Source organism: Canis aureus, chromosome X (assembly GCF_053574225.1).
Source record: "Canis aureus isolate CA01 chromosome X, VMU_Caureus_v.1.0, whole genome shotgun sequence".
Lineage (NCBI taxonomy): Eukaryota > Metazoa > Chordata > Mammalia > Carnivora > Canidae > Canis > Canis aureus.
Genome location: NC_135649.1, coordinates 91,517,614 through 91,543,095, shown reverse-complemented (window position 1 = coordinate 91,543,095; position 25,482 = coordinate 91,517,614). Strand labels below are relative to the sequence as shown.

General features: G+C 38.8%; 1 protein-coding gene across 2 annotated transcripts in view; it reads right to left on the bottom strand.

The window, feature by feature from the left end:
• Positions 1–5,760: 5,760 nt before the first annotated feature.
• SRPX (sushi repeat containing protein X-linked) overlaps positions 5,761–25,482 on the bottom strand; it is a 112,510-nt gene continuing 92,788 nt past the window's right edge. For both annotated transcript variants that reach the window (XM_077889478.1, XM_077889479.1), the window contains 2 exons: positions 17,408–17,529; positions 5,761–6,300 (listed from right to left, as the gene is read on the bottom strand). In XM_077889478.1, coding sequence (XP_077745604.1) covers positions 6,117–6,300; positions 17,408–17,529 — 306 coding nt within the window. In that variant the 3' untranslated portion in view covers positions 5,761–6,116. The remainder of the gene's footprint in view (positions 6,301–17,407; positions 17,530–25,482) is intronic.

The window sequence follows — 25,482 nt, the reverse complement described above, 5'->3', positions numbered from 1 at the left end:
GACTAACTTACATTCCAACCAACAGGTGATTTTAGTTAATATGAACATTTTAATAATATTAATTCTTCCAGTTCATGAACATAGGATGTTTTTATATTTGTGTCTTCTTTGATTTCTTTCAGCAAAGTCTTGTAGTTTTCCTAGTACAGGTCTTTTACTTCCCTGGTTAAATATATTCCTAATTATTTTGTTTTTGATGCTATTGTGAATAGGATAGTTTTTAAATGTATTTTTCAGATGTTTCATCATTAGTGTAAAGGAATGGAATTGATCTCTGTACATTAATTTTGTATCCAGCAAATGTACTGAAATCATTAATTCCAGTAGTTTTTTTTTAGGATTGTATTTATTTGACAGAGAGAGCCAGAGAGCACAGTGGGGGAACAGAAGAGGGAGAAGCAGGATTCCCACTGAGCAGAGAGCTGGATGTGGGGTTTGATCCCAGGACCCTGGAATCATGACCTGAGCAGAAGGCAGATGCCTGACCAACTGAGCCACTCAGGTGCCAATTCCAGTAGTTTTTTGATCAACTCTTTGGGATCTTCTATATTTAAGATCATATCATCAGCAAGTAGTGACAATATTACTTCTTCCTTTCCAAGTAGTATATTATATAGGAGTAGTCTTGTTCCTGATCTCAGAGGAAAAGATTTCAGTTTTTCTCCATCAAGTATAATGTTAGCTGAGGGTTTGTCATGTATGGGCTTTATTATGTTGAGGTATGTTCCTTCTATACCCAATGTGTTTATGGTTTTTATCATGAAAGAATGTTGTATTTTGTCAAATTATTTTTCTGTGTCTATTGAGAGGATTATGTGATTTTTATCTTTCATTTTGTTAATGTGATATACTACGTTTATTGATTTGCATATGTTGAACTATCTTTGCATCCCAAAGATAAACCCCACATGTACAGTCCTTTTAATGTGTTCTTAAATTCAATTTGATAATATTTCATTGAGAATTTTCACATCTATATTCATCAGGGACATTGGTCTATAGTTTTCTTATGGTAGCTTCACCTGGTTTTGGTATCAAGGTAATGCTGGATTTGTAGAATGAGTTTGGAAGTGTTGCCTCCTGCTAATATTTAAGAAGAAATTGAAGAGGATTTGGGTTCATTCTTCTTTAAATTGATAGAATTATCCAATGAAGCTATCTAGTCCTGGAGTCTTCAGTGTTGGGAGTTTTTGGATTACTGATTAAATCTTTACTCATTATTAAATCTCTGCTCATTAAATTCTACTCATATTGGTCTGTTCAGACTTCTATTTCTTCCTGATTCAATCTTGGCAGGTTGTGTCCATTTCTTCTAAGTTATGTAATTTGTTGGCATATAGTTTTTCATAGTAGTCTCTTATGTTTCTATGTGTTTCTGTAGTAGCAGTTGTAATGTCACCTCTTTTATTTTTAATTTTATATATTTGAGTCTTCTTTTTTTTCTTAGTCTAGCTAAAGGTTGGTCAATTTTATTCATCTTTTCAAAGAACCAGCTCTTAGTTTCATGGATTCTTTTCTATTGTTTTACTGGTCTCTATGTCATTTATTTCTGCTGATACTTATTATTTATTTCCTTCCTTTTGCTAACTTTGAGCTTAATTTCTAGTTCCTTGAGGTGTATAAGGTTAGGTGGTTTATTTTAGATATTTCCAATTTCTTAATATATGCATTTATTGCTAAATATTTCTCTCAGAAATGCTTTTGCTGGGGCACCTGGGTAGCTCAGTTGGTTAAGTGTCTGACTGTTGGTTTCAGCTCAGGTTGTGATATTGGGATTTTAAGATTGAGCCCTGTGTTGGGCTGAGCATGGAGCCTGCTTAGGATTCACTCCACCACTCCTCTCCTTCTGCCCCCCTAACCCCACTGACGCTCTCTCTCTTGAAAAAAAAAAAGTAGAAGAAATAAATGCTTTTGCTGTTTGTTTTTAAAATTGTGATTTCTATTTCATATCATTGTATTCAGAAAAGATGCCTTAGATGATTTCAATATTCTTAAATTTATTTAGACTTGTTTTATGGCCCAACATGTAATCTATCCTGGAGAATGTGCCCTTGAAAATAATGTGTATTCTGCTTTTGTAGATGGAATATTCTATATGTAGCTATTAGGTCCATCTAGTCTAATGTGCCATTCAAAGACACTGATTTTCTATACATCTCTATGATCTATCAATTGATGTAGGTGGGGTGTAAAAGTGCCCTACTATTATTGTATTATTTTAAATTTCTCTTTATATGTCTATCAACATTTGCTTTATGTATTTAGGTGCTCCTATGTTTGGTGCATAGATATTTACAATTGTTGTATCCTTTTGTTTGCTTGAGCCTTTTATCATTGTGTAATGCCCTACTTTGTTTCTTGTTACAAAAGAAACAAAGTCTGTTTTAAAATCTTTTTTGTGTGATGTTAGTATTGCTACCTCAGGTTTTTTGTTTTTTGGTTTTTTTTTTGCTTTCATTTGCATATCTTTCTCCATCCCTTCACTTTCAGCCTGTATGTGTCTTTAGTTCTGAAGTAACTTTCTTGTGAGGCAGCATATAGATGAGGATGGTTTTTCTATTTATTCAGTCACCCCATACTTTTTTTATTGGAGCATTGAGTCCATCTACATTTGAAGTAATTATTGATAAGTATGTACTTATTGTCATTTTAAAATTTTTTCTCTGATTGTTCTTATAGTTCCTTCTTGATGTTTTCTTCTTTTGATCTCTTCCCTTGTGATATGATGATTTTCTTTAGTGTTATGCTTGGATTTTATTTTTTTTGTATTACTATAGGTTTTTGATTTGTGGTTACCATTGGGTTCATATATAACATCGTATGTGTATAGGAGTCTATCTTAAATTGATGGTTACTTAAGTTTGAACAGATTCTAAAAATACTAAACTTTTACTTCTCCATGTTTTATGTACATATCATATTTTACACCTTTTTGTGTATCCCTTGACTAAGTTTTAGATATAATAGATTTTACTACTTTGTGTTTTAACCTTCATATTGGCTATAAGTGGTTAATCTATCTTTTTCATCTGGTTGTTTTTATCTGTGAATGTTTTTTCCTTTTACACTTTACACCTTTTCTTTCCACTTAAAGAATTCTCTACATTTCTTGTAAGGCTGGTTTAGTGTTGATGAACTCCTTTAATTTTGCTTGTCTGGAAAACTCTATCTTTCCTGTTCTAAGTGATAGCCTTGTTGGCTAGAGTATTCATTTCTCTTGTATATAACTATCTTTTCTCTTGCTCCTTTAAAAATTCTCTCTTTATCATTACCTTTGCCATTTTAATTATTATTAAAAGACCAACTTGGGTTCATTTTCCTAGGAACTCTTTATGCTTCCTGGACCTGGATGTTTGTTTCCTTCCTTAGATTAGGGACATTTTTAGCTATTATTTCTTCAAATAAATTTTCTGACTCCTTTCTCCTTCTGGGACTCCTATACTGTGAATGTTAGGACATTTGATGATGTCAGAGTCCCCTTAACATAATTTTTTTTATTATTCTTTTTCCTTTTCAGCTTGGTTGCTATTATTATCTTCCAGATTGCTGGTATTTTTTTTGCTATCATCTACTGTTGATTCCCTCTAGTGTATTTTTCATTTCACTTAGTGAATTTTTCAGCTCTGATTCTTTTATAACTCTTTGTTAAAATTCTTAGCAAATCCACTCTTAAGTCCAGTATCTTTATGATCATTATTTTGAATTTATCATATATTATCTCTTTTTGTCCTTTTACTGTGATTTTGCATTTTTCTTTCATTTGGAACCTATCCTTCTGTCTCCACATTTTGCCTAACTCTGTGTTTCTGTGTATTTGGTAGGTCAGCCCTGTCTCCTGGTCTTGACAGTAGTAGCCTTGTGTAAAAGAGGTCCTGTGGTGCCCTATAGTGCAATCCTGCCTGGTCACTAGATTTAGGCATTCTTGGGGTATCCTTTGTCAGCTGTGTGCACCCTCCTGTTGTGGCTGAGCCATGATTGTCTCCAGCCCAGCTGTCTGCAATAACCTGCTTTCCCTACTGTGAATGCATTAGGCAGGGTTGGTCCCTGTGCTGTTGAGATGTCTGGCTGCAGTCACCACAGGCCTTTTTATGGGCAAGGACATTAATCAGCCTTAGCTGTTTGCAATTAGCCTTTCTGATACAGCTGCAGGTGCACCAAAGGGCAGGGCTTGCCCCATGAACAGACAGCTAAAAGATCTGGCTGCTAGAGCTGTGAGTATGCTGGTATGGTAGCAGCAATCACATTGAAGTGGTGCCAGCCCTGGCCAGGGCTACCTGCCAAATGAGGCAGGGCAGGAGTCACTTTGGAGGCTGGCAGGTTGAATAGGGTGGTTGTACAGGAGATGGCCAGGGTGGAAGCATGCAATGCTAACAAGATAGATGGAGAGTATTAGAACTGGATCCCATAAGCATCTAGGGCTGGGGAAGAACAAGAAAAATGGGACCCACCAGTACTTTTGTTTCAGAGGAATCTCCTGCAGATCTCTGCTCCTCTGATGCACGTTCTAAGATTAGTTGATAAACCTCCTTCGTGTATACCCCAGGCGCTTATCAAACTGTTGCTTCTGTGCTGTGTCTTGGGCCATTATTTAATATGTTGACTCTTTAAGGAAAAGAACTTGGTTTCCTATCACCCTTGCGCTCTTCTGGAGTTAAGCCCCAGTAGTTTCCATAGCCAGACATCATGGGTACTTGTCTTCCCAGTGCAGGTTCCCAGTGCCAGGGGTGCCTGGTGTGGAGTCTCATTGTTTTGCTCCTCCAAGTTTGGTTAGCTCTGTCAGAGGATTGGTTACCAAGCACATCTCCATTCCTCTTACCCTTTTTGAAATGGCCTTCTCTCTCTGACTAGCTGTTGTTGTTCTGCCAATCTTTCGGTAATTTTCAGCATTAGTTATATACATGTAATTGATGCCTCAGTGTGCCCACAGGAAGAAGCGAGCTCAGGATTCTTCTACTTCGCAACGTCTGTTTACTTTGATTCTAATAGTTCAACTGGTTCGTTGTTAGGGAGTTTTTTGGCCAGAAAGTACTGCTACAGCCCATGTTTTTGGTTTCTCCTATGGGAGCTGACTTGCTAAGGTTGAGTGCACACATAAAGCTACTGGGAAGAAAAGGTGGTGGCAGAGTGGGGGTAAGTTTGTGTTTAGCACTTGTGGCTTTGGATGTGACCTGGTAGGGGCTATCTTTAACTAGAGGGTTCCATGGACTTCCCTCAACAAGGTGACAACCCTATGTCTTTGACACTCCACCTGACCTTTGGTAACAGTAGTCCATTGGGGAAAAAACAAAAGGGAAGAACTGGGGCTTGCTCTGGTTTTAGCCTTTTGTTTATGCTATCACAGCGATCAAAGGCTTAACTCTTTAATTTTTGGCTTGTTGCTACTCTAGGACCTGAAAGGACAGGTCTCCCAGCCCAGCTCCTCCTAACAAAAGTAATTACATTTTTCCATTCCTAAAACACAGCTAAGAATCACAGTCCTGGGGCACCTGGATGGCTCAGTCAGTTAAGCATCTGCCTTCGGCTCAGGTCATGATCTCAGGGTCCTGGGATAGAGCCCCGCATCAGGCTTCCTGCTCAACAGTGAGTCTGCTTCTTCCTCTTCTCCCTCTGATCTCTCTCAATTAAATATATAAAATCTTAAAAAACATAAATTGCTAGTTCCTAGGGATAAATTTTTTTTAAAAAAGAATCACAGTCCTAAAAACCACTGACCACACTAAGTATGGCCTGTGCTTAAAACACTAAATAAGTTTTAATAAATTTGCTCCAAAATATTTTATTAATATGTTTTATACAAAAAACAAAGTAGAAGTTATGTGTTACACTGAATAACACAGTGAAAGCATGTGTATGGTTGTTGTTTCTAGTTTCTCTAAAATTAACCAGCCATGATGGAATAAAGAAAAAGAGTACATATTATATTCATCATTTTTGGGGTACACTTCAAAGTACAAAAAGCATCATGGTAATTTTTAAGTGCAAAGAAAGCTCATATTAAAATAGACTTTAAAAATTACAAATAAAAATCTGTACATCAAGGATATTTTTAAGGCCTTTCCGTGTGCATAGCACTCTGTAGAATGAGAAGAGGAGCTGCCAAGAGAGGAACCATCACATCAGGTGTTACAGGTCTGGCCCATTTCAGCTTGCAGGACCATCTCCTCTTTTCTCAAGGGGAAAGTATCAATCAGGTTGAAGAGAGCCACAGGCATCACCAGGGAGACATAGCGCTCCTTGTCCATACCATGCTTATCCACTAGCACCGTACTGAAGGAGTAGAGTGGGATGCGCAGCAACAACCTAGGACAGACAAAGAGAAGACTGTCAAACCTGACTCCCAAGGCTTCTGCTGGACCAACCAGAGCCCTAGAGTGATACTGTGTGTAGAGAAAGGCTTATTTCCACAGACTTACTCATCTCAAGACCCTTGCTACTCAAAGTATGATGCTTGGACAAATAGCATCACACGGAAACTTATTAGAAATGAGAATCCCATCCTCCATCCCAAACCTACTGAATTAAAATCTGCATCATTAGCAAGATCCCCAAATGACTGGTATGCATATGAAGGATTAAGTAGTACTACTTTATAATCAGGAAGACACCGGGCCTGCCTTGGAGCTGTGCACTGATAGGTACTAACAAGGTAGGTACAACAATACTAGCAGATTTTGTGCATTACACTGTCGTCAACCCAAATTTGCAGACTAGGTTTGCACAACTATGTACATCCTGGAACTAGCATCAGTGGTTAATAGGGAGGATCTTGCCCTATGTCTGGACACAGTTTTCATTGTCACAGTGAAATGGTGCTTCTGGCCTCTTGTGAGTAGAGGCCAGGGATGCTGCTGAATCTACTACAACCCACAGGAAAGCCTCCCCCACAAAGAATTAGCCCCAAATTCAATAGTACTAAGGTTGAGAAACACTGGACTAGGGGAAGCTGATTGAAATATGTTTCCAAACATTATAGTTCTGGCCCATGCTGGCTTATTCGGTAGCCAGCTCAGGACTGCACCATTAGAGCAGATTAAACTTACTCTACACTCTAGGTATATTAACTTGGTTAAGTATGACTCAAATAATTTCCCCCAAATTCAAAGTTTCAAAAGTGATTTTTTTCTACCACACTAGAAGGTATATTGTGTAAAATGATTTTTATATCAACAGAAACATTTAGATGAAATAAGCCAGAGAAAGCAAACAAGCTGATCACCTGAGCCCATTGAAAAATAAAATAGAGATTGAGTGGGTTTATTTTTTAATTTCGTTATCTAGCAATTACGTGTAAGGCAGACTATACAATGCCATCTGTATTTAAAGCGAAATATTTTTCTCCCCATGAAAGGATCAAAAGAAAAATATTGACTACTCCGAATCCGAACTGACTATACTTTCCTCTGCCTTTAAGGGGAGTTTCAGGGAAGATGGGAATAATTTCTACTTTATCTCCATAGGAAGCTAAATTGCTAATTCCATGCTAGTGACTAGAAAGAAAAAGAAAGACCACATTAAAGTATCTCTAGCAGGTCTCCTGAGATATAAGAGGGAAGCTCAGAAGTAGATGACCCAGAAATGCATTAATGGAGTGTTTGTAGACCACGAAGTGAGTCAAAAATGCAGAGAAAAACTTCTCCACATTCTTAAAATGAAGAGTATTTAGGTCTGGGGGAGAGGGGGATGTCCTAGGGCAGTGGGTCCCAGAAAACAGGAGTAGAAAAGAAAGCTGGTCTGGAGGGGAAAAAAAAGGCCAAGCAATGTTGTGGCCTAAGGGAAAGGGTAACCAATGAGGAATTGGAGCATTTGACGTTCTAGTGCTCCTGAGCCTAGGGTGGAAATCTCCCATGTTGCCACCAACTGCTACTGCACACATTCCTCGTGAGAGCCTCTTGCCTTGACAGAATATAAAGAAAAACTACCAGGGCAAGAAATGAGTGTTCAGGCCAGCATGCTATCAAGTCACTGGAATGTATCCCACCATGGCCGAGAGACCACAGAAATCTTGGGGGTAGATGGGGCACCCCACAGGTTAAGGGGTGGTGCCAGCAGTGTGTTGGAGTCGCATAAATGCCTGTCATCAGACCAGAATGAACTCCTCCTGGAGAATTTTCTAGAAAACTCTGTAGACTCAAAAAACATGGCAATGGAAAAGGATCCTGAACTCACCTCCTCCCCTGGACACAAGTCCCTCTGAAAAAACAAAAACAAAAACAAAACCAGGCAGAGTGACTTCCGCGTATCAGGAAATGAGCCACATCCAAGTGGGTAGGAAAAGCCGAGACACAGTCTCACCACACAATCCACACACCTGGCACCATGACACACAAGAGGGAACTGAAAACCTGGAGCTTCTCCCTGAGGATCAAAGCAAGCCCACCCCACTTAGGGAACTCTGTCCTTTGAGACGTGCACATGAGAGAGCCCCTCAAACACCTAGCTTTGAAGACTAATAGGGCTGATGCCTGTGAGACTCACAGGTCTGTAGTAAACTGAGAAATGATGCTTAACAGGGCTCAACATGCGAACTCACCCCAAAGTGCAGCCCAGAAGCAGCCATTTGAAAAGCACCCCAGACGTCAGGTGGAAGAGGCTCCTTGGATCATTTTTAAGCATGTGACTGAAGGGCAGAGGCCTGAGGGAGAGTCTCCAGGGACCGAGGTTGGTGGGTACCATTTTCATACTCTATCTCTGTCTTGCTAAAGTCAGTGGAAGCCACCTTTTTTCTATTTTTGGGCTGTGGGCTGCTGCTTTACACTCCAGCCAGCAGGTGCCATCTTCGTGCTATCCTGCCTCCTAAAGCTGGGGGGCACTGTTTTTCTCTCTCCATCTTTTCCTTGCTCCCTGTCTTGCACACTCAAGCTCTCCTGCCCTCCAGCTCTGTCCATCTCTCGCCCTCTCTCCATCTGTCCTCCACACACTCTTGTTCCTCATTTCTCTCTCCCTTTCCCTCTCCTTCTCTATGTGTGTCTCTCCTTTGCTCCATCCCCTTCTCCCTTTTATCCTTCTCTTTCTCTCTCCCTCTGTTTCTCTCTTTTTGCCTCCCTTTCTCTGTGTGTCTCTCCTTGTTGGTGTCTTTCTACCTCTGTAGCTCTCTCTCCCTCTCTAGGTCTCAGTCTTTGTCTGTCCCAGCTTCCACCCTCCTCCTCTCTCGCCTTCTCCCCCCCCCCACCCCTCTCTACGTGCCTCTCACTCCATCTCTGTCCCTGTCTCTCTTTCTACGTCCATCTCTTCCCCTCTGTGGATGTAACAATCGAGAAGACAGTTTTTCTTTATTTCTCTTTCTACTGCTTCATTATTGGTATTTAGAAATACAGTGGGTTTCGGTACCTTGATTTTTTCATATCCTTGGACTTTACTGAATTCATTTATCAGTTCTAGCCATTTGTTGGTAGAGTCTTTCAGGCTTTCTATATGGAGTATCAGGTCATCTGCAAACAGGGGAAGTTTTACCTCTTCTTTACTGATGTGGATGCATTTCTTTCTGATGTTTGATTGCCGTGGCTAGTACTTCCAGTAATATGTTGAGTAAGAGTGTAGCCAGAGTGTACTTCCTTGTCTTGTTTCTGACCTTAGAGGAAAAAGCTCTCAGTTTTCCCCTATTAAGGATGATGTTCACTGTGGGTTTTTCATAGACGGCCTTTATTATGTTGAGGTATGTTCCCTCTAACCCTAGTTTGTTGAGTTTTATTATGAATGGATGGTGTACTTTGTCAGATGTCTTTCTGCATCTGAGAGGATCATATGGTTCTTATCTTTTCTCTTATTGATGTGATGTATCACATTGATTACTTCGTGACTGTTAAACCATCCTTGCAACCCAGGAATAAATCCCACTTGATGGTGGTGAAGGATTCTTTAAATGTGTTGTTGGAATAGGTTTGCTAGTATTTTGCTGAGGATTTCTATATCTGTGTTCAGAGATATTGGCCTGTAGTTCTCTTTTTTGTGGTGTCTTTATCTGGTTTCAGTATCAGGGTAATGCTGGTCTTTCACAATGAATTTGGAAGTTTTCCTTCCTTTTCTATTTTTTTTTGAATAGTTTGAGAAGACTAGGTATTAACTCTTCTTTAAATGGTTGGTGGAATTCACCTGTGAAGCTATCTGGCCCTGGACTTTTGTTTGTTGTGGGTTTTTTTTTTAATTATTATTACTGGCTCAATTTCTTTGCTGGTAATCAATCTGTTCACATTTTCTATTTCTTCCTGTTTCAGTTTTGGTATGTTTTATGTTTCTAGGTATTTCACCTTTTCTTCTAGGTTGTCCAATTTGTTGGCATATTATTTTTCATAATATTCTCCTATAATTGTGCTTCTGTGGTGTTGGTTGTGATCTCTACTCTCATTTGTGATTTTATCTGAGTTTTTTTCCTTCAGAAGTATGGCTAGAGGTTTATCAACTTTATTAATTTTTTCAAAGAACCAGCTCCTGGTTACACTGACCTGTTCTATTGGTCTTGTAGTTTCTATGTCATCTATTCTGCTATAATCTTTATTATTTCTTTCCTTCTGCTTCTTTGGGGTTTTGTTCTTTTTCTAGCTCCTTTAGGTGTAACATCAGGTTGTTTGAGATTTTTCTCACTTCTTGAGGTAGGCCTGTATTGCCATGAACTTCCCTTTTAGAACTGCTTTTACTACATTCTTAAGGTTTTGAACCATTGTGTTTCATTTTCCTTTGTTTCTATGTACTTTGTTTATTCTTTGATTTCCTGGTTGACCCTCTCCTGGTTTAGTAGCATGTTCTTTAACCTCCATGTATTTGTCTTTCCAGATTTTTTCTTGTGATTGACTTCTAACTTCATAGTGTTGTGGTCAGAACAGATACAAGTTCAACAAATTCAAAAATATCAGTCATACCATGTTTTATGACCCAATATGTGATCTATTCTGGAATGTTTCATGTGATCAGTACCCTTTTATAACATATAATACTTTGTGTTAGTTTGTTCTCTAGAAAAAAAATTCATTAACCAAATACCTTGAGAAAAAAAAATATACTAAAACTCATGGAATGTAACAAGAACAGTTCTAAGATAAGTTCATAATGATAAATGCCCACCTTAAGTAAGAAAAAAAAAACTGAAGTAACTAACCTAAGTTTACACCTCAACCAGATAAAAGAACAAGTGAAGGCCAAAAAAGAAGGAAGTAAAGTTAAGATCAATGAAAAAAGATAGCAATATTGACTAACCTTTAGCTAGATTTACCAACAAAAGGAGGGGGCTCAAGTAAAATCAGACATGAAAGAGGAGAGGTTACATCTGATACCATAGGAATGCAGGAAATCAAATCATATACTACTATTAATAATATGCTAACAAATTAGACAACCTAGAAATGTATAAAATCTTAGAAACATATAACCTTCCCAACTGAATCATAAACAAACAGAATATCTGAATACACCAACTTTTAGTAAGGAGATTGAACCAGTAATTTAAAAACTTCCCACCAAACAGAAGACCAGGTCCACACAGCTTCACTGGTGACTTAAACATTCAAAGAAGATTAATAAGAATCCTTTCAAACCATTTTCAGAAATGGAAGAGGAGGGAACACTTCCAAGCTTATTTTATGAGGCCAGCATTTCCCTGGTACCAAAACCAGATTAAGACACAAGACACTACAAGAAAAGCCCAATATCCCTAATGAACATAATTACAAAAATCTTCAACAAAACACTAGCAAGCTTAATTCAACAATACATTAAATGGATCATTAACTATGCTCAAGTGGGATTTCTTTCAGGGATTCAAGGATGTTTCAACATCTGTTAATCAACGTGATATACCACATTCACAAAATGAAGGATAAAAATAATATGCTCATCAACAGATGCAGAAAAACCATTCGCAAAATTCAACACCATTTGTGATGAAAACCCTCAACAAAGTATAGAGGAAACATACCTCAACATACAGAGGTCATATATGACAAGAAGCCCACATCTAACATCATACTTGATGTCAAAAAGCTGAAGATCTTTCCAGTAAGGTCAGGAACAGGACAAGGATGACCACTCTCACTATTATTCGCATTGTATTAGAAATCCTACCCACAGCAATTAGGAAAGAATAATAAATAGAAGGCATTCAAATTGGAAAGGAAGTATTAAAACTGTCACTATTTGCAGAGGACATTATATATAAATTAAAATCCTAAGGATTGCACCAAGAAAGTGTTAGAGTAAATGAATTCAGTAATGTTACATTACAGGATACAAAAAAAAAATCAAGATACAAAAATCTTCTGCATTTCTATACAATAATTATCAGAAAGAAAATCACTTTTGCAATTGCATGAAAATTAATAAAATACCTAGGAATAGATTTAAGGAGGTGAAAGACTTGAACACTGGAATCTGTAAGATATTGATGAATGGAACTGAAGATGATACACAAAAAAAAATAGATATTCCATGCTCATGAATTGTGATATTGCTAAAATGTCCATACTATCCAAACCAATATACAGATTCAATGCAATCCCTATAGAAATTCTATTTTTCATAGAAATAGAACAAAAAATCCTTGAATTTGTATGGAAGCAGAAGAGATGCTGAATAGCTAAAACAATTTTGAGAAGCAACAACAAAGCTGGAGGCATTATACTCCTTGATTTCAAACTATATTACAAAGCTATGGTAATCAAAACAATATGGTAGATACACAGATCAGTAGAACAGAATAGTAATCCCAGAAATAAACCCACCATATATGGTCAATTAGTTTATGACAAAAGATCCAAGAATTCACAATGGGGAAAGGACAATTTCGTCAGTAATTTTGGGAAAATTGGACCATTTTCATACACTGTATGCAAAAATAAACTCAAAGATGGCTTAAAGACTTGAATGTAGGACCTGAAACCATAACATAGAGAATATATAATCAGTAAATCCATCATCAATGTGATGATTTTTTGGATATCAAAAGTAAAAATAAGTGGGAATAAATCAAAAAGTTTCTGCACAGGCAATTATCAACAAAATGAAAAATCAACTTACTAAATTGGAGAAAATAGTCACAACTCATATTGGAGAAGAGGCTAATATACAAAATATATAATAAAGAGCTCATACAACTCAGTAACAAACACAAAATAAAAAATGGGCAGAGAAGCTGCATAGATGTTTTTCCATAAAAGACATACAGATGGCCATCAAATCCATGAAAAGATGCTCAACATCACTAATCAGGGAAGTGGAAATCAAAACCACAGTGAAATATCACCTCAGTCTTGTTAGAATGGCTAGCATTTGAAAGACAAAAAAGTAAGTTGGTGGGGCACCTGGGTGGTGCAGTCAGTTAAGCATCTGACTCTTGGTATCGGCTCAGGTCATGAGATTAAGCCTCTCATTGGGCTCCATACTCAGTGGGGAGTCTGCTTACGAGTCTCCCTTTCCCTGCCCCCCCCTGCCCCCCCGCCCCCGCTCTCTCTAAAATTACTAAATCTTGAAAAAAACGTGTTAGTGAGGATGTGGAGAAAAATCAGTTGGTGCAGCCACTTTGGAAAACAGTATGGATATTCCTCAAAAAATTAACAACTATACGATTGTCCAATTCCACTTTGGGGTATTTATCTGAAGAAATTTTTAAAAACTTGAAAAGATATACACACTTCCCTTATCTTTACTCCAGCATTATTTACAATAGCCAAGAGATGGGAGCAATGTAAGTGTCCATTGATGGACAAATGGATAAAGACAATATGGTACACATGATAAAATATTACTCAGCCATATAAAAGAATTAAATGTTGCCATTTGTGACAATATGGATGGACCTTACAGGACATTATCCTAAGTGTAATAAATCAGAGGACAAATACCATATGGTGTTACTTACATGCAGAATCTAAAACAACAAACAAAAAATATTCATAGATACACAGGACATATTAGTGGTTGCCAGAGGCAGGAGGTTAGGGGTGGGTAAAATGTGTGAAGAGGGTTGAAAGGTATAAACTTCTAGATGTAAGTCATGGGGATTAACATACAGCTTGGTGGTTATAGTTAATAATACCACATTACAGATTTGAAAGTAGCTAAGAGTAAATCCTAAAATTTCACAAGGAAAAAATATGACTATCTATGGTGATGTTAACTAGCCTTAGCATGATGATCATTTTGCAGTACATACAAATATTGAATCACTAAGCTGTATATTTGTATAGTGTCAATTATACCCCCAAAATAAAATGAATATTAAAATAATGGCATTCTTTGTCCCTACCACCCTTGCAATTGCTGGGAAGTTACTCTAGAGAACGTGAATTTGCCCATACCTTCATCTCTAAAAAACAGAGTAGGGGCACCCAAGTGGCTCAGTCAGTTAAGAGTCTGACTCTCGATTTCAGCCCAGGTTATGATCGCAGGGTCATGGGGTAGAGTCTGCGACAGGCCCCACATTCAGCAGGGAGCCAGCTTGAGATTCTCTTCTCCCTCTGCCCCTCTGTCCCCCATGTGCTTGCTTGCATGCACACTTGCTCGCTCGCTCTCTCTCTCAAAAATAAATGAATCTTAAAAAAATAAAAAAACCACGAGAGCAAGAAAGCAGGGAGGCGGGGACTTTGCAACACCAGGCACTGCTGCTGCCTGCTAATTGTCTTATCCTGGCTTTAGTGCTATTTGAAAATAGTATTCTAACCAGACAAGAGAATTTTTAGATTCTCCAGGCATTCTGCATCTCCTTTTCTTCCATGCTTCCCATTCTTTGCCTAAATTGGCTCTTTTCATCTGCACTAGACTCTAGGGTAGAATTCAAAGGGAAAAAGATAAAACATCCATCTGGCAAGTCCCTTATTCCTCACGGATAGGGCTGATAAAGGGGACATGTGGCCTGACACTGAATCCATTAGGCAACACATGAGACAGATCATCTCTGCGTGACATCTACCTGGACTAGCTTCTGGCTACCTGGTAATGATTCACTCTTTTTATAGGCTGCTTTGCAAAATATCCACTTCAAAGTCGTGAAGCCTTTGGTAAAATGGTAGGCCAGGGGTGCCTGGGAGGCTCAGTCGGTTGGGTATTTGCCTTCAGCTCAGGTCATGATCTCAGGGTCCTGGGATTGAGCCCCATGATGGGCTCCCTGCTCGGAGGGGAGTCTGCTTCTCCCTCTCCGCCTCCTCTCCATTGCTCATGCTGTCTCTCAAATAAATAAAATCTTTAAAAAACCCACAAAAAAAAAACAAAAAACACCACACTACGCCAGGGGACCAGCAGTTTCGGCCACATTTGGGAACATGCTAGAAGTGCAAATTCTCAGGCCCCATCCCAGACCTACTGAAGCAGACACTGTGGTGGTGGGGCCCAGCATTCTATGTTTTAACTGTGCTCCAGGGGATTCTGAGGCTGGCTCTAGCCTGAGAAGCGCTGCGTAATTCATTTTTGCAACTTTTTTGTTTCTTCAATCATCCCCAGACTGCAGAGGTTTCTAGTAGCCCCACATCTACAACCTGAATGACAGAAGTTTTTGTCTTAACTCAGATCTTCAAATTTCAATAGTTTAAAATCACATCACATTAAAATTTTATCAAGATTGCTTCTCTATATATCCCCAATCCAAAGAGTAACATTTAGCAGATTCTGTGGCAGGTTTTTAAGAAATCATGAACATAGGGTATGAGCAGATAGTTCTAAATTACCAACAGCTTCAAATACTTATTTTGAGAATTTTTGTTATACATTTTCAGATGTCAACATAATCTTCTCCTGAGTTTTGTTGTTTTTGACTTAAAATAGAACTATAAATACACTCTTAGATCTACTATTTCAGTTTCAAGTCATTTCCTCCATTTATTTAACTCCAACATGGTGGCAGGCACTATGCTAGGTACTGGACAGCAAATGTTGAGGAGATCTGATAGTGACCTCAAAAATGTCACCTGTAGAGAGAAGCTAGTGAATGAAGCAGGACCAAAAAAAATGTATGTATAAAAGCTTTTGAGTATACCCAGCCTTCTCCCTCTTTCAGCCAACTAAAGAGAATTCAGGCATCCTCATTTCTTTTTCCATCCCTTGCCTCTGAGTTTTTGACCTTGGTATGGATGGGGCACTCTTTTTGGCGTGGAGAGGTATAAATCAAACATGGTGGGGGGGGGTGTTAAAAGGCAGATGGAAATAGACAATCTTTTGTGTCCATCTATAACATCACCAGCTAAGTATGTACTTCTATCATATAATCTTTCAAGGAATCTCTGTGAGCCTCTTTGAACACCTATGATGGGGCTCATCAGGTCTTCTTTCATTATCTTCTTCTGGGAATACAGAAAGACTGCATTTCCCAGCCTGCCTTGGAGTTCAATGGCAACCATGTGATGAATTCTAGCCAGTGGACTTGCAGAGAGCAATTTTAGGCTTCAAACATGAAGCACAAAAGGAGCCTATGGTTTGTCTTTACAGTCTGCCCTCTTTGCAGAAACCCAGAAGTCATGTGTTCTAAATGTTGATGCTACAAGATGGTGGAGCCACCATCAGCCTGGGACTCTTTAAGACTAAGAAGAGTAGGGGCTTTAACTATAAACAACTTCCGGATCCCTGGGTGGCGCAGCGGTTTGGCGCCTGCCTTTGGCCCAGGGCGCGATCCTGGAGACTCGGGATCGAATCCCACGTCGGGCTCCCGGTGCATGGAGCCTGCTTCTCTCTCTGCCTGTCTCTGCCTCTCTCTCTCTCTCTCTGTGTGACTATCATAAATAAATAAAAATTAAAAAAAATTAAAAAAAAAACTATAAACAACTTCCTTGCACTGGGTGAAAAAGAAGATGGGTGAGAAAGGAAGATTTTGAGGAGTTTTGCTTTAGTCTAATTAGCCTTTTCACGGTTGTCAAGAGATGGAAGTAAATATTTGGGATTGTTCTGAAATTACCTTTTGGCTACTGAATCCTGCTTTTTTAATGCACCATAACTCACATCCTGAGCACCATGATTCTAAGTCAAAATCTTAGACTTGATTCTTCTAAGTCAAAATCATCTAGCTAAGTATTACCAAAGTAAAATATAGTTGTTAAAATGGAGGAATGGACAAATGTCGTGGAAGCATGGAGGTAAAAGAGGCCAGGCCTGGAAAAACTTATTGGATGCCTGCTCTCCCAATAACACAAAGGGCTGCATAGGTCCTTTTGGCAGCCTCTTCTCTACCCACCCCAACCCCACCAAGCTGAAAGAAAAAACAAAACAAAGACAAGTCATAGACACTTGGTTAAAGGGGAAAAGAAGAAAATACTGGAAATTATCTACTGCATTTGGACAAGCAGCACCATGCCGATTAACATGGCTCTAGAACTCTCAGACTACAAGCCATTAAACACTGAAGATTACCTGGCATTAATACTGACTAGCAAGACATCAGGGAATCTAGTCCAAAAACACATTATAGGGGGTACAATTTAAGGACAGAATTTCTACCTACCTGAGCTGCAGAGCTAGGGCTGGAGGCATAATCTTTGCTCCTATCCTACCAATGAGGGTTGGGAACACACCTACAAGCTCCACCACGGTAATATGTCGAAGATCCAGGCCACACTGTGCTTGCTGGAAAAAAAAAAAAAACAGGCATGAGCATGAAGAAAGACTTCCAGGTTAAACTACAGACTCACAGAAGCAGCAGTGTTCTGTTTTGGGAAGTTTATTTGCCTACTCCAGGCATTCTTGAAAACAGTGGAGAAATTAGGGTTCAACTAGTGGTTATAAAACCTAAATATTTTCCTGGAGAAATCATTCAGAAACGACTTAGCAACAAGATTTTGAAAACCTACACAAGATGGCAGTCTGTATTTCCAGGTGGGGTGAGACTTTGCATGAGCCTAAGATCCTAGAAAGTGTCCGAAACTACCCACAGAGAATTCTAATTTGTTTTCAAGGAGAGAAGAATATTTCCAGAGTCCCCTTATCTGCCCTTGCTTCTCCCTCCACCCCCATGCCCCTAAGCTCCTCGTACCAACACAGTAAGAAAACACCCAGTAATCAAAGGTTTCAGTCTTCATCTAGTGCCCTAATTTTCACATCTGGTGACCTGACTTTTATGCCTGCTGCCCATAGGACACCCTTTGATAGCTTGTCGCTAGAGGCCGGGGTGAGTGGTGGGGGGGGACTTGCATTCCTGGGTCTCAAGAGACCATAACAACTGGAGAGACAGTTATTGGTAGACTACAACTCCTATAGCACAGCACAGATGGAAGACTGAAAACCAGCAGTTTTTTTTAAAGATTCATTTGAGAGAGTGAGAGAGCAAGAGGGTGAGCACGAGCAGGGGGTGGGGCAGAGGGAGAAGGAGAAGCAGGCTCCCCACTGAGCAGGGTGCCTGACATGGGACTCAATCCCAGGACCATGGAACCATGACCTGTGCTGAAGGCAGATGCTTAACCCACTGAGCCACCCAGGCGCCCCTACCAGCAGCGTTTCTGAGAATGGGACCTATCTTCTTGTCTGGTTGGTTTGGCCTGAGAGGCAGGCTTCTGGTTGGGCATGCATCTAGGGGCCAAGAGAGATGTTCTCAGGGACTGGAGGCCAGTGGATGCAATGTTTGTGCTCTACCTCCTCCTCATTCCACCTCACTAGAATCTTCCCCCCCCCCCCAAAAAAAGCTATTCCTTTGTCTGGTCATTTGATTTTTATGGCTGTTGCCAGGGAACATCTTTCTATTACCTGGCTGTGGTATCCTACAGGACTGTAAGCAAAGGAGAGAGAGTTCTTAAACAGCCACCACCCTCAGGAGCTCAGTCATTATGTGAAGGAGGCCTGTGAGCTTATCATCACAGCTGGGGCCTGAAGGGCAGGCTTCTCCTTAAATACACATTGAAGAGCAGACTGTAAACCTTTCCAGAGACCTTGGAGGGCAGGCCCTGCACTCCCAGGTCCTATGGGACTGTAACAATCAGACAGTTCTTTGCAGGCTGCCACTCCCAGAGCACTAAATCCACAGCCAACTGAAGCACAATCCCAGTATTTCTGTGAAAGAAGCCTGTTCGTTTGTCCTGGATCTTAGGCTTCAGGTTTGGCACACACCTAGAGGCCTGCAGAGATGCTCTCAGGGAACACAGGCCAGGCCAAGGGACACCACCTTTTGCACTCTTTCATGCTCTCTTGAAGTTTTCTTGGATTTTCCCAGGCAGGCAAATTAACTTGTTGCCCCATCCACTATGGATCAAAGCTCACAGTCACTCCTGACCAGAAAGCCTATTTGGGAAAATCTGGGAGTTGCTGTAAGTGACCTCTTCCAGTCCTGCCCAGGCAGGAACGTGGATCATGGCCCCACCAGCTATGGAATATGGCTTCCACCCCACTCTGACAGGGAAGATTGGTTAAGAATATCAGGGCACTACCTAACCCAGCCACTCCCAAGCTGGGAGGTAGGTAGACAGAGCTGATGGCCACCAGAGCAAACACAGTAGCCCTGCTCAGACATGAACTTGAAGGTTGGGTCAACTTGAGTCAAGACCAAAAATAAAGAGCATTGGCAGCCTTAGAGCTGCTGCTCCCACTGAGCCCAAGCAGGGAACCTAATGCATCACCTACTAATTGGTCACCCCACTTATTGCTGCATACAGCCTCCAGACCGCCCAACCAGGGCACCTTCCCACAACATAAGGGATGCTGAATGGCCTATTTAACAACCTGGCTTAGAGTGGCACTTGAACAGAGGGCACAGCCCGTGGCTTTCCCTGTCTACAGAGCAAAATTGGTAGCTTCACCCGACTATGATACTCAGTGCACACTCTTGCCTGATTCAGGTCCACAAGCAGTGAGCTGTGCTGACCCTGGTTCCATCCCACTGCCCCACCAGAACAGGGAAGCTAAGTCCTAGTTCCACCTTCTGCTGAGCATAGTAGCCAGTTCTGACAGTCTAATAAGCCTGACTAGACAATCCAGGCAAATGCGAAGCCCAACCTATAGCTTCACTTGGACAGGGAACCAAACCAGCAGTCTTACCAGCTATTTTCAGTAGTGTACACCCTCTACCCCCACCACCAGCCTTAGAACTTAAACAGTTGCCTTGCCCCAAAATAGACCCTCATAGCAGGCGCCCCACCCTCCCAAAGACATTATCTGCAGACATGCCCAAAAAACCAAAACTGAGCTTATTGCTGAGGAACAGTCTCAGTCAGAAACAACCTGCAATGTCTAGAAGAGAACACATACTCAAATGTGTAGATAGATACCAACATAAAGAATCAAGGATCATGAAAAAAATCACAAAAGGAAATCAATCAAGGATACCACCAAAGGGAACTAGACATCTTTAATAACTGATCCTAAAGAAATGGAGATCTATGAACTGTCAGAGAATTCAGGATAATTGTAAGATTTGTGAACTACAAGAATACATAGAAAACTAAACAAAGTTAGGAAAGCAATGCATAAACAGGAAATTCAACAAAGAGAAACAATTAAAATTCTATTCTAGAGTGAAAAAATATGTAACTCAACTGAAGAATTCCATACAGAGCTTCAAAAGCAGTCTTGACCATACAGAAGGGGGGGACAATCAGCAACCTGGCAGATGTGGCATTTGAAATTACCTATAGGGTCCGAGGAGAAAAAAAGAATAAAGAATGGAAAAGAAGGAATAAAGCCCATAGGATTTATGGTAGAGAATGAAAAGAAACAATTCCAGAAGGAGGGGGAAAAAAAGGGAGAAAGGGGCAGAGAGTATATTTAAAAAATCATGGCTGAAAACTTCAAACCTGGGGAGAGAAATAGACATCCAAATCAAAGATGCCCAAATTATCTCAAATAGGGCTACACTGAGACACATTATAATTAAATTCTCAAAAGTCAAAGAGCAAGAATTTCAAAAACAGCAAAAGGAAAGAGTGAAGTTACATATAAGGGAATCCCATAAGACTATTACTGGATTTCTCAATAAACTTTTCAGGCCATAAGATAATGGAATGGCATATTCAAAATACTGAAAGAAAAAAACTCAACCAAGAATAATATATCAGGTGAAGCAGTCCTTCAGAAACAGAGAGAGAAAAATTTTCCTGAGCAAACCAAAGTTGGTTTCTCCATTAGACGTGCATTATGAGAAATGCTAAACAAATGAGTTAATTTAACTGGAAATAAAAGAATATTAGTTAATATCATAAAAACAGAAGACAACGTAAAAGTCACTATCAATGGCTAATATATGGTCAAAGTTGGATTCTGTAATATGATCAGGATGATAATTCACTTACAACTGTAACTTAAAAGTTAAAAAAATGGAGTAAAAATAACTCAAACTACAATCAGCTGTTATTAGTTATACACTATGAAACATGTGAACTGTAACATCAAAAACCTAGAGTGTAGAAGTACAAAGCTTAGGAATTCTACTGAAGTTAATATTGGTTTAAAACAGTGTTACAATTTTAAGATATTTTATGTAAGCCTCATGGTAACCACAAGGGAAAAACCTGTAGTAATTATACAAAAGAACATGATAATCAAACCACATCAAACACACACACACACACACACACACACACACACACACAGTAAATACACGGGAAGCAACAGATCTGCAAAACAATTAAAAAAACAGTTAACAAAATAGTAGAAGGTATGTTCTTATCAATAATTACTTTAAATGGAAACACATTAAATTCTCTAATCAAAAGACAGGATGGGGGCAGCCCTGGTGGTGCAGCGGTTTGGCGCCGCCTGCAGCCCGGAGCGTGATCCTGGAGACCCGGGATCAAGTCCCACATCAGGCTCCCTGCATGGGATGGGGCCTGCTTCTCCCTCTGCCTGTGTCTCTGCCTCTCTCTCGCTCTGTGTCTCTCATGAATAAATAAAAAAATAAAATCTTTAAAAACAAAACAAAAGACAGAATGGGTGAATGGATTTTTTTTAAAAAAGATACAACTATATGCTGCCTACTAGAGACCTACATTAGCTTTAAAGACACATATAGACTCAGAGTATGTGAATGAAAGGATATTTCAAGTAAATGGCAACCAAGAAAAGTAGAAGTAGCTGTACTTGTATCACAAAAACACTTTAAAATGGTAAAAAAAAAAGAGACAAGGTCATTAATATAATGATAAAGGGATCAATATATCAGGAAGATATAAAAATCAAAAGTATTTACATACCTAACATCAGAGCAATGCAATACATAAAGCAAAAACACAGCTAAAAGGACAAATAAAGAGCAATACAAGAATGGATGGGGACTTTAATATTGTTAAACTCTGTCAACATTGGACAGATCACCTATTCTCCAAAGTTAACCAATAGGGAAATAGTGGATTTGAACAGTACAATAGACCAAATGGACCTAAATGACATATATTGAACATTCTATTTGAAAACAGCAGAGTACTCATGGAATACTCATGGAACACTTTCTAGGGCAGACCATATATTAGGCCACAAAACAAGTTTTAGCCAATTCAAGAAGAATAAAATCCAAATATCTTCTCTGTACATAACAGTATAAAACTAGAAATCAGTAACAAGAGGAAAATAGAAACACCCAAATACATGGAAATCAAACATTCCCCTGAATAGCCACTGTATTGGAGAAGAAATGAAAGGGGATATAAAAAAAGTATCTTAAGGCAAATGAAAATGAAAACATCAAAACATATGGGATACAGCAAAAGCAGTTCTGAGAGAAAAGTTCATAGCAATAAAAACCTATATTAAGAAGAAGTTTCCAAATAACCTAATTTTATACCTTAAGGAACTAGAAAAAGAAAAACAAACTGAGCCAAAAGTTAGCAGATGGGAGGAAATAAGAGTAGAGTGGAAATAAATATAGAATAGGAAAACAATAGAAAAAAATTTAACCAAACTAAGAATTGATTCTTTGAAAGAGAAACAAAATTGACATACCTTAACTAGACTAACCAAGGAAAAAAAAGAGATCCAAATCAACAAAATTATAAATGAAAAAGGAGATATTACAACTGATACTATAAAAGTACAAAGAATCACAAGAGGCTATTATGAACAAGTACACACCAAAAACTGGACAACTTAGAAGAAATGGAAAACTTAGCAACATACTAACTACCAATACTAAATTAAGAAAAAGTAAAAAATATGAAGAGTCCAGTTACTAGTAAGGAGACTGAATCAGTAATCAACAACCTCACAACCAAAAAAAAAAAAAAAAAAAAAAAAAACCCAGGACAAGATGGCTTCTTTTTTTTTTTTAAGATTTTTATTTATTTATTCATGAGAGACACAGAGAGAAAGAGGCAGAAACACAGGCAGAGGGAGAAACAGGCTCCATGCAGAGAGCCTGATGGAGGACTCGATCCTGGGACTCCAGGATCATGCCCTGGGCCGAAAGCAGGCACTAAACCGCTGAGCCACCCAGGGATCCCCACAAAATGGCTTCACTAGTGAGTTTTTTGAAGAAGACTTAAAACCAATCCTTCTCAAGTTCTTCCAAAAAACTGAAAAAGAGGGAATACTTTCAAATTCATTTTATGAGGTGACCGTTACCCTGAAACCACAGCCAGAAAAGGATACTACCAGAAGAGAAAACTGTAGAGACCAACATCCCTGATGAATACAGATGTAAAAATTTTCAATAAAATACTAGCAAACCAAATTCAGCAGTGCATTAAAAGGATCACTCGCCAGGATAAAAATGGGATTTATTCCTGAGATGCAAAAAATTTCAATATAGACATATCAACCAATGTGATCCATCAGACTAATAGAAAAAGTCACATGATATCTGAACAGATGCAGATAAAAGTACTGGATAGAATTTAAATTCCATTCATGATAAAAACTCTTAACAAATTAGGTATAAAAAGGAATGTACCTCAGTATAATAAAGGCCATATATGATAAACCCAAAGTTAATTTTATACGGAAGGGTTAAATGTTGAAAATTTTTCTTTTTTCTTAATATCATGAACAAAACAAGGGTGCCCATTCTAACCACTTCTATCTAACCGGTACTAGAAGACCTTTCCAGAGTAATCAGGTTGAAGGAAAGAGAGAAAAGGCAGCAGAATTGGAAAAGAAGTGAAATTTTCTCTATTTGCAGGTGACGTGATCTTATATAGAAGCAATCCTAGACTCCACCAGAAAATCGTGTGGTATCATCAATGCACTAAGTTACAGTATACAAAATTAACTTATAAAAATTAGCAGCATTTCTATACAGAATGAGTTATCTGAAAAAGAAAGAAAACAATCCCATTTACAGTAGCATCAAAAACAGTAAAATGCATACATAGGAATAAACTTAACCAAGGAGGTAAAAGATGTCTACTCAGAGCTACAAGGCATTGATGAAAGAAATCAAAACACAATTAAATGAAAAGGTATCCTGTGTTTGTGGATTGAAAGAATATTGTTTAAATGTGAATACTACCAAAAGCCATCTATAGATTCAATGCAATCACCATCAACATTGCAATGGCATTTTTTTACAGAAGTAGAAAAAAATATTAAAATTTATATGAAACCCATGAAAGACCCTAAATATCCAAAACATTCCTAAGAAGAAAAAATGGGAATCATTACACTTCCTGATTTTAAGCTACACTACAAAGCAGTTATAGAATCAAGAGTGTTCTACTGGTATAAAAACAGACACACCGATTAATGAAACAGACTTGAGTGCTCAGAAGTAAACCCATGTATGTGCAGTCAACTAATATTTGACAAGGGATGCAAGAATATTCAATGAAGACAGTCTCATCAATAAATGGTGCTGGGAAAACTGAATATTCACATGTAAAATAATGAAATTAGACCTCTATCTCTTTTTTTAAAAGATTTTATTTATTTATTCATGAGAGACAGAGAGAGACAGAGAGAGAGAGGCAGAGACACAGGCAGAGGGAGAAGCAGGCTCCATGCAGGGAGCCCGACTTGGGACTCTATCCCGGGTCTCCAGGATCAGGCCCTGGACTGAAGGTGGCGCTAAACCACTGATCCACCTGGGCTGCCCTTAGACCTCTATCTTATAACACTTATAAAAATTAACTTGGCATGGATTAAAGACTTAAACATAAGACCTGAAACCAGGAATTTCCTAGAAGGAAAATTAAGGAAAAAGCTCCTTGACATGGGTCTTGGCATTGATTTAGATATGCATCTAAAGCACAATCAACAAATGAAATACAAGTGGGACTAAATCAAACTAAAAAGCCTCTGCACAGCAATAGAAACAAAAAAGTGAAGACAACCTACTGAATGGGAAAAATATTTGAAAGCCATAGATCTAGGAAGGGGTTACAATCCAAAATACATAAAGAACTCATACAACTCAATAGTAAATAAATAAATAAATAAATAAATAAATAAATAAATACACCCCCCACACACACACACACAAATAATCTAATTAAAAAGTGGAAAATATCTGAATAGAATTTTCTCCAAAGATACACAGAAGATCAACAGGTACATGCAAAGATGCTCAACATCACTACTCATCAAGTAAATGTAAATCAAAACTATGAGACTCCTATTAGAATGCCATCAACAAAAAGACAAAAGATAACAAATCCTGGTAAGGATGTG